The following is an 11202-nucleotide window of genomic DNA, read 5'->3' on the forward strand; positions in this document are numbered from 1 at the left end:
AATAATATCAAAGTATAATTTTAAGTATGAATACAATTCATAGATTATATATATCTTTTTTAAATCATAAAAAATTAATTATTATTTATAGGTTTCTTTGAAAAATAAATTTTATTATATATTTCCTTGAATAAAGAACAAAAATATTATTTTTCTTTCCACAATATTTAAATATAATAAACTAATACTTAAATATAATAAAAATCAAATATTTTTATATTTATAAGATTAATAAAATTCTGAGTGAAAAATTTCAAAAATAAATATTTTATATTAAAATAGAAACAAATATAAAGATTAAAATTTTTTTTTGCTATTCATAATTTTTTTATAAATAAAAATTATCTTAAATAATATTATTTGACTTGTTAAAGCATAAGTTTTATCAACAAGTTTATGTTTATGATTTTAGCAAACCAAAAAATTACTTTCATTCATTTCATAATTTTAATAAATTTTTATGCAATAATATAATTTTTCAATAAATTTTTTTATTATTTATAGACAATTTTGGATGAAGAAATTCTAACTAAATTACTGATTACTACTTCCTCATAAAATAAATCAATAAGTTTATAAAACTAAATAAATTAAAAATAATTATATAATTTTAAATTTTTCACTTTATACGATTATTATTTCTTTAATATTTTTTGATTTGAATCAATATCTTATATTACACAATCATCTTATATTATATCTTATAATATGTCGTGTTACGATATAATATCGATTCTTAAATTCTTAAATTCCCATATATCCATTGAAAAATATATCGAACACCATACACCGACACTGTTAACTCACCAGCTTGTTCATCTTGATTCTTTATCTACAAAATCTGAAAAAAGAATTGTAATTCTTCCGCAAGAGGTCCTCGCTACACTGACTTGCAAGATGGGGCACAGGATCCCTTTATATATCCATCAGCCGAACATTCGGTGAATTTCTGCCAAGCTGTTGCCTTATTTAATCCCCCTCCATCCCTTTATCTCCCACTCTGTGAACAGGACACCTTCAAATTTTGCGGATGATCCAGACATATGGAATGACAAAGTGCTCGAAAGTTGTGAGATACATCTTCTATCCTTTGCATTTTTTCAATGTCTTTTTGCTTAGGATATGCATAATAGACGATGACAAATATCTCGATATATTAATTTCGAAAGGTCGATAAGGAAAGGTGAATCCTCGATATATTCTGAATGAAATTTTAAATCGAATTTCACATCAGACGAGTGAGAGGAAAATGTTAAAAAATGATCAAAATTTGAGTAATTTTTGACATGTAAAATAAATCATTATTCGTTATAAATTCCAAGGAATTGTAATAATTAAATTTTATTATATAAATTGTTATATAAATTGTAGTTCCAGAGAAATATTAATAATTATTTATTAATGTGATGAAAAAGTTGTTAAAAAGAATGAATAATGTAGAAAGTGTATAATTAGGAATCATTTATTTGAAATGGTCATAATTTTAAAACAAACATATGAAATACAAATATATGAAAAAAGAAAGATACTATTTCATAGATAAGAATCAAAATTTATGTTGTACGTAAAAAAGAAGTGATAAAAATATTAATGAACATCCATAAAAAACGATTATATGTATGAAAGATTATATATATAAATAAATTATAATACAAATTATTTTTATTTCCAACTAGTGTTACTTAATATTTTTATTATAATTTTTTTAAAATATAAAAATGCAAATAATACAAATATCAATTTTTCTATTTAAAATGATTATAATTGTACCTTTTACAATTAATTACCTCATCGATATTTTAATTGTCAAGAGTTACCCAAATTATAACCATATATGTATATATATATATTTTTTAACATTCTCTTTTCCTTATGTCAAACGTGTTATTATTATGATTAATCGGCGAGAGTGAAATCAATTTATAAATTAAAAGTTGTTATAAAATCAATTTGATCTCGTAAATTCTTCGACACGCATCTTCGTTTACGGGCAAATGTCATCCCGCAGGTGTAAAATCCGGTACATTTGCGTACTTGCGTAACATTATATAAGAAATCCGAGAACGTAATGTTCCGATATTTTAAAGCACGTAACGCATAAGAATTTGTAACACGGGAAACTTTTAATCTCGAAGATGTTCGCAATACATAAACTGCCAAATTCAATTGGTGTGTGTAAAGTGTATATGCGAATTGCAGCTTGATTCTTTGAATTTGAATGAAAGAGAATTCTCATCATTTTTTTTTTTTTTTTTACATTTTCTGTACAACTGATTTTTATCAATTTCAATTTTTTATCAATTTCAGTTTTAAACTCTTGACGGAAATATTGATAACTTATTAAGGGAATTATCGAGTATTCGAATTTAAATGATTGTCATTGATAAATGTTATTGTGGTGTATTTTCGAATTTAAATTAAAATTGATATGAATTTATAATCAAAAATTGGAATATATATAAAACTGTAAAAAAAAATATATATATATAAATTCTAAAGATATTACAAAATAAAAATAATTTTTAAAATAAGAAAATTATTAAATCGTGCAAGTGTTTTAATTCTTTGTTTTACTTAAGATTCTGATTTTTAAATTAAATTATCAATACGTTGAATATAATTCATTTTTATTTATATTTTTTTAAAATAAGATTATTTCTCTTTGTTTGGATTATTATATGGAATTTGGATTTGCCATTTAGTATGATAATCTTCTTAATATTTGACAAGCTTGAATAATATAATAAAAAAAAAAATATAAATTTTGTAATCAATAAATATTTTATTATAATTATCTTCATTTCTAGAAACAAGTAACATATCTATTTAAATTTTATTACCAAAAGACAAGATAAATGTTATATTTCTTGCTTTATCTTTAATATTCATTTCTCTGTTTTTAAAAATAAATGATACATCTATCTTTAATTTTATACAAAAGCCAGCATATTTAATATATTATGTCTATACTTTTGTATGTAATGTAATTCTATTATTATGTCTTTATAAAAATTTAATTTTTATAACGATAAAACGTTATTGAATTTTAATTGAATTTTTTAAAGTAAAAAGTTTATAAACTTATATTTTATAAAATATAATATTAAATATTATATATATCAAATATTTTGTAAATTTTAATTTACATTTACCATTTTAATAGCTATCAATAAACCTATCAATATTATAAAGCCTATTATGCAATCTTATTTGCATAAATTGTGAACAGAAAGAATTTTATTACACTTAATGTGAATATTATATTATATGTATTTGTAATTAAATATAAATTAAAAATAAAATTTATAGTACATAATTATCACAATGTAATATTATGTCATTTATTGATATAATTGAATTTTATTGTTACAAAATTCAGATAAAAAAAATAAAAACTAATATAAATTCATAAGTTTCTCTAAAATTTTTATTATTTAAAAGCATAATGTTAAATGGCTTTTTCACAAAAAATTTAAAATTATTATGGAGACTATATTATATTAATTTTATGGAGCACAGTAATTATTCATGTATCATACAATAATTTTTTTACATTAATTTTATTTTTAATATTATTATTAATATTATTATTAATATTAAATAATTTATTTTTCAGCTCTTTTTCAAGAACACTTAACCTTACTTTCTAATCTTCGACCACGCACGAATATTCGCATTTTTCCTGAGAATCATCCACACGAACTTGAAAAAGAAAAAAAATCACAGAAAATATCCATAAGCGTGATCTTATATATGATCATTGGAATAGTGGCGTAATTCGTAACCTGTGGTCCTTGACGTAGAAACAGAAACCGGAAAGTTAGTGAATAAAAATATATAGTTGCTTTTAGTATTGTAAAAAATATAAAAAATTGTTACCATCATCCTAATGAAATAGTGACAATTAACTGTTATTTTTAACTTTATCAAATTGTAGAATTATATTATTTGTAATATAATAAAAAAGATTCTTTAATATAAATATGTTAAATTTTTATAGAATTAATTATTTATTGTATTGATTATAGTTTTTTTTAATATTTTAATGTAATTTTATCTTTTATATTTATTTATTAATTCTTTTTACAATCTTACGCTAAAATAGTGTAATATAATATAGTATTTCACAATATTCAAAACAGTATATTCGTTTTAACTATTATGACAGATATTCTTTTTTTTTCAATCTATTAAATTATTTAACGAAAAAAATATATAAAACTTTCAATATTCAATGTTTTCTGACTCGTATCATAAATATCGTATATTCGAGTATCTCACGCAGAAAAATCATCTTTTAAATCTTGTAAATGTTTACACATATTTTAAAAAAAAAATGTACAGTCCCATAAAAATTGTTTTACATCCTATTGTTTCAAAAAACATTTTTTTATTAATTTCATGTTATTTTTCATATTATTCATAATCTCATATTATTTCATTTCATTTCATAATATTTATTTTTTTAAAATATGTAATAATAAAATCTTAATCGTTGTCAAAATGTAGAATGCATTAATTTCTTATTAAAAAATGTTGCAAAATTTTAATAAAATTTAAATTTTTAACTTAAATTTTTATAAGGGACTGTATTTGTATAATTCATGTTTAATCAAAAATATTCGATATTTAAATTTATTTGTTATACTAAGTTATTGATACTATAAATTGATTAAATTGACAATAATTGTAACATAAAGATAATTTTTTTAAGATTCAAATGTATTGATAAAAGTATCGTAAAAATTAAATTTTTGTAGATGAAATGGTTAATTTAGTTAATAAATCAATAAAATCATTCAAAAATGTAACTAAATCATTGAATGTTTGTTATATATTTTTATTATAGAAAAATAAATTGTTCTCATGAATTATAGTTTAGCATGAAACTCGATTGATTTCTTATACAAATTTAAAATTATAAAAGTTAAAATTACAAATAAAAAAATTATTATTAACTCGTTAATAAAATTTTCAAAAAAAATTAAAAAAAGAAATTATCTTCCATGATATTACAAAAATTAAAATTGACAAATATAATTATAAAAACAACCAAAAAAATCAATTGATTATAATATTTTTTATCCTTGCTTATTGATTTATTGAATTTATTGAAATCATTTTGATTAATATTATTCCCAATAAAATTGTAAACATTAATAAACATTAAGAATTTGGCCATTTCATTTGCAACAATCTAATATTTTTTTCTCTATTTCTTTATCAGTTAATTGTGTCAGTGATAATTAAAAGTACTTGAAGATAAAAAAAATGTTACAACTATGATATCAGAAGAAATATTAGTAATTTGATCTGATTCATGATCATAAAATTTCGTTTACTCATTGTAGAAGATAATTTTTGCGAGATGATTAATAAATTTGAATTACAGATCGATTATTTAACCAGAAAATTTATTATTTATTCGTAATTTATAATACGATAAAATATAATTAGAAAATTCAAGATCTAATTAGAAATCATTTATGTTAAGGTTACCATTTTATTCAAGGCTAATGTTTGTGTAATAAAATTTCGTCATAATTCGAGATGATTATCAGTAGATTACCAATTTTTATGAATTTATAGAAAATTTAAATGTTCAAAAATATATAAAAATATATAAAAATATACAAAATATACAAATTTAAATGTTCAAAAATATAAAAAAATATATAAAATATATAAAAAATATTTAAAATAAAATATGTATTATTTTAAATATTATAAAATGAATACGTGGAAAAGATGAAGACTAATTTTATATGAAAAAATAAATTGAAAATATAGAATAAAATTTTTTTATTTGGCTTCATCATGGAATAAATCAAATTTAAAATTTTTTCAAATATAATATACAATACGAATGAACTTTTTTTAATAGATAGATATTCTACATATAAAAATAAATAAAAAATATAGAATAAAATTCTTATTTCTAAAAATTGAGATTGAATATGTATAATCAAGAAATCGTATATTTCAAAATTCTAAAATTCGCTTTTTTCGAAAACTAATTTTTAAACAAAATAAAATTAATTTTATATTTTTTGCTTCTTTTCACATAAAACAATCTCCTATCGATAAATCACTCGTCTCCAATTGAAAATTAATCAAATTTCACTTATGTTCGAAAAATTTTCAAATCCAAAAATTTTTTCGAAAAAATTATATATTTTTTTTATTTTTTCATAAACTATCGTTTATATATATTATTTGACTGAATTGTATAGACAAATGGATTTAATTATACATTTAACTTTGATGAATTTTAATTTTTTCGAACAAATCTAATTTCTAAATGAAAAAAAAATATATATATATTACTATAAGGGTTAAATAAATCCCTATAAGTTCCATTTCTTTGATTGTATTAATAAAAAATTTCAATTTGTATAAATATTCATAATCCAATTGTCATATTATATTATATATAATACCGTTGCAATTATTCGTGATATTCACGATGAAATTTTTACGTGAGATTTATTTGGAAACGAGATTTTGATGCCACAAAAGTGTTTATTGCCTCATCGCGACAGATTATCGTGATAGGATTTTATGACTACTGCAATTACTACTTTTAAAAACCTTCGAACACGAAAAGAAAGATAGTTCTCACGAAGGTCGAAATCTGCATAACCAAGAGAGAATGGAATCGTTAATCGATCGTGTATCAGATTTGTAGAGTCTTGTAGAGAAATTAAAATTTCAATACTCTTGTTGATGCAAAATGTTTACAGGTGTTTGAAAAGTGTTATTTAAATAAGAATTGATTGATTTATACAAAATGTATCTTTTTTTTTTTATATTTGTTCAAAAATAACTTCCATGTGATTTTATTACATTTTTCTTTCCGATTACATCTAATTCTTGAAAATTCTAAAATTCAAAAATTCTTTCGTTTCGAAATAATTTATTTGAAAAGATAATTTATTTGAAAGATGAATGTTAGAATAACAAAAAATTAATATTCTCGAAGAATAATTTAAAAAAATCTTAATTTATAACGTTATTTATTAGTTTCTTTAAATAGTGAATTTTTATTTTTAACAATTTTTTTTTTTATATTTTTTTTTAAAAAGGTCATCGGAATATTTTGATTATTCATGACAGTTGATAAGAAAATTCTAACATTTCTATTATAAATCTTCCTGAAACATTCGATACACGTGTACTACATAAAATTTCTTCTTCCTTAATGTGATCGATATCACTCGACGATAGGATGAAATTTAATGGATGGTATTGGCTTCATTAAATTCAAGTTCCGCATTTCATTTAGATATAATAAGATAGTTAAGAATATTTGATTAGTTATTTCTTGAAAAAATAAAAATCATTCTAATAAATAAATAATAAATAATAACAAATAAGAGATATATTTTTTAGAAAATCAAATTTATATCAGAGAATGAACAAATCAATTTTCATGTTATCTATTCAACGAAGCACATTATACATTTGCAACTTGGTTACATTTTTGCAAATTATGATAAAATAAACTTGTAATTTTAATTTACGATTATTTATGTGCTATTGAAAGAAAGTAATAATGCAGTGATAATATCGTCATTATGAGAGATGAATCTGCAATTCGATGAAGTTTGATAATGAGAATTTATACATTTATACTTTTTCTGACATAAATGAAACGATATTTCATTTCATTCAATTAAAAATTCTTTCGAATGATCGTAAAATATTGATATGAAAAAAATTTATGTTTTTAATTTATTTAATGTTTCGTTAATTCGTGGATCAATCAATTTTCACTTATTCCAAATTTTCATTATTCGAATTTTTTTTGAAATTTTATTATTAAATAATATCATTTATTAACTAATTTATGTATTGAAAATTGAATGAATTTATCATTCATCACAATTTTTCAGAATGATATTCATTATATTGATATAAGTTAAACATGTTTGTTTGCCGCAGATAAAAATTTCATGATTCTAAATCATTTGACCGTGTTGGAATATTAAGTAGCACATAATTAAAGATTTCAACAGAAATACATAATTCAAACGTTTCTTCTTGCAAATATACAAGATAATAATTGAAATAATTAATTAAAATTCAATATGGATTAACATTATATATGTCACAACATTATAAACATGACTTGACAAAAAATTTCATTTGCAAGAATATTAATAATATTCTTCTAATCATACTTATAAATATATATATATTTCAATAATGTCTTATGAATGTTTTCTTATAGAACAATTAATCTTTTATTTTATTTCACGAATGTTTCCAATTTATTTTATTTCTTCAATTTCTTTTTTTTTTATATGAAAACCAAAATTTGAATTTTATTTAAAAAACAAATGCATCAAAATAATTTGGGTCTTTAGATTTTATTTAAATAATACTAAATTAAATTAAATTAATTACTTAGCTATATACAATACAAGAAAGAAAAATATTCAAATTATTTCATTAAAAAAAAGAGAAATAAAAAATATTATTATTATATAAAAATTAAATCCTTCGAGAGATAAATAATTACTTTCCAACTGCTTTCCCTCCAATTCAATGAACATAAAATTAACAAAATCCTCAATACCTAACAAGGAAAAATTTTCTTTTATCATTTACTTCTTTTCATTATCGTCTTTCTTTAAAAAAAATCACTGAATCCATTCACTTAAATACAAACAATATTTCTTACTTTCCACAGCAAATACTCCCATTCCTCGAACCAATTGTATTAAAACATCTCTCGTTACTCGCTACACCTTGTTATTAATTATCCCGATCAATAACATCCCGGTGAAAGCAACGTTACGGCGTCGTAAGATTTAACAAACGTAAGATTATCATCGAAAAGGGAGAGAGAGGTGGAAGGGGAATATTATATCGAGGGAGCAAGAATATTCAACGGAGTGAATTATATCGGCCAAATTACAGAATTATTAAAAACATGCGTGCAGCTCGATTTATCAATAAATAAGCTTCGCCGTTCATCGAGACAATTTACGACACCCGATAATTAAAATGCCCTCGGGGCAGCTCGCACTTTGATCCTTCCCGGCTTTACTTACGTGCACGAAGAAGAAAGGTCCTGCACGCGATGGAAGGCGAAGAAGATACCATAACTCGTCGCGCGGTGGCCATCTTCGCTAACCTAAATACTCCACAGTATTTTTACTTTCACGAGGTGGATGAGCCCGAACTCCCTTCAACCGGTCCAACGAAAGTTACGTGGTATCGGACGATTAAGGAGCCGCATACGACGAGTTATGATAATTTATCACCACCATTCATGGGGATCCGCCTTCGGCCAACGAGGCCTCCGCCTTTATTACGGCTTAACGGGCATGAGAAATTGTGCTCCTCGATTCCCTTATCAATTTTCACCCGTACGCGTTAATTTTGAAAATGTCTGTGATATAATCCGTGGAAGAGGATGATTGTCTCTTTGTAGAATTGATACGATGTATCATGTTATGCCGACGCGTGTGAAATTTATTTAAATTTTCCACTTTGACGAGTTAATTTTATATATTATCGCGTTGTTGATTGGGGAGGGGGGGGGGGGGAAGGATGTTTAGAATGTAGCTGTATGTTTAGAATGGAAATGTTTTGAAAGGGATACTTGAACAACAATGCTGATAAACTTATTGTTTTTGTAAGTAATATTCAAAATAGAGTCTCAAAATTATTATTATCTATTAATTATTATAATCTATTATAATTTAATAAAACAAATTATTTGTAGAAGATTGACTCGTGATTTTTATAATTTAAATTATCAATATAATTTTTATTGTGCACAAGAATGTAAAAAGTTAATGGAAAAATATAATAAATAGGAAAATAGAAATATAACTTTCAGAGAAAGGTGGAAGAAAAATTCGCATAATGTTATATTGCCTTTTATGCAAGTATCCAATAAATAATTCTTTAGAAATTAACTAGATAATAATAATAGATAATTACACTACTCATAATATAAATAATATTAATAATGATACTATTAATATGGAAAAGAGAAAAATATTATTATCAGGAGGCATCGAACAATTATCTTTTTTGCATGCCAATGTGTACAGTTACTTGTAAAAGTATTCGTATTTTAAATTGCAACGAAATCCATTTTATTCGAAAATTCTGATTTTATTGAAAGTTTGTACGTGTATATCTGAACGCTTTTCGTGTATATCTGAACGCAGCGGGATATCTTTTTGAGAAAATATATGAAATCAATCCTAAAAGTTCCAAAATTTTTTCAATTTTGGATACAATTATAATTATAACATACTTTGATCATAATATATTTAATATCACAAAATATTTAAAAACGAAAAATTATTGAAACTTTAATTTCATTTCTTTAAAATGATATTTACATATAAATTTTAATTTGTTTAATTATTGTAACGTATAATATTATTTGCAATTAAGAATTTGAAATTAAGAATTACGTAGACTTCATTCTCAAGAAAGTCAGAGTTGAAAGAGTTTTCATAAAAGTTTAAGTAATATATGATGCATTGAGAAATGACAGTAATATAAATTCACTTAAAAGTTATATTCCTGCAACTATGTTTTCATATCGAAATAATTTATGATATATTTATTGTTTATAAAAAAATTTGAAAGCTTCAAGAACTATGAGTATTGAAATAAAATTTGGACAGGAATGAATTTATTGTTTTTTTATAATCATTAATTAATATCGTGATAAAAAGCAGATGTTAAAATTTAATAGGTCATAATATAAACTTCTTATTCTGAAATTTTTGTTGATATCATAGAATTGTTTTTTATGTTTATTATAAGTCAATATTTTACATATTTCTTTTTTTTTTTCATTAGAAAATAAGATTTTATTTTCTATTTTAAATACTAAATGTTATTAAAAATGTTATTAAGATATCTCTAAAAAAAAGTATTTTATTAATAAAATTAAGTGGATTTAAATAATATGATATTTATTGATAAATATTACTATATAACGTAAAGAAATAATAAAATTATGACAATTTTTATTTATTTGATTTATAAACTTTCTTATTTTTTTATTTTTCACTTCAAAAAATGTTTTTAAAAGTCTAATTATGTAATAATTTGTCTTCTGAAAAATATTGAAATATCTTTAAATTATTATTTAAATATTAATTGTTATTAGAATATGTAATTTATTTATAAAAAATGTATATATATTATATGTAAAATTATATA

General features: G+C 21.8%; 1 protein-coding gene across 1 annotated transcript in view; it reads right to left on the bottom strand.

Annotated features, from left to right (window-relative positions):
* The window catches only part of LOC102678985 (larval cuticle protein 65Ag1-like), an 18996-nt gene that overhangs the window by 2247 nt on the left and 5547 nt on the right, over positions 1–11202 (bottom strand). Inside the window, exon 2 of the mRNA XM_006621167.1 lies at positions 808–1000. Within this exon, the coding sequence (XP_006621230.1) occupies positions 808–819 (12 nt within the window). The 5' untranslated portion in view covers positions 820–1000. The remainder of the gene's footprint in view (positions 1–807; positions 1001–11202) is intronic.

This window comes from Apis dorsata, unplaced genomic scaffold, assembly GCF_000469605.1.
Source record: "Apis dorsata unplaced genomic scaffold, Apis dorsata 1.3 scaffold_598, whole genome shotgun sequence".
Taxonomy (NCBI): Eukaryota; Metazoa; Arthropoda; class Insecta; order Hymenoptera; family Apidae; genus Apis; species Apis dorsata.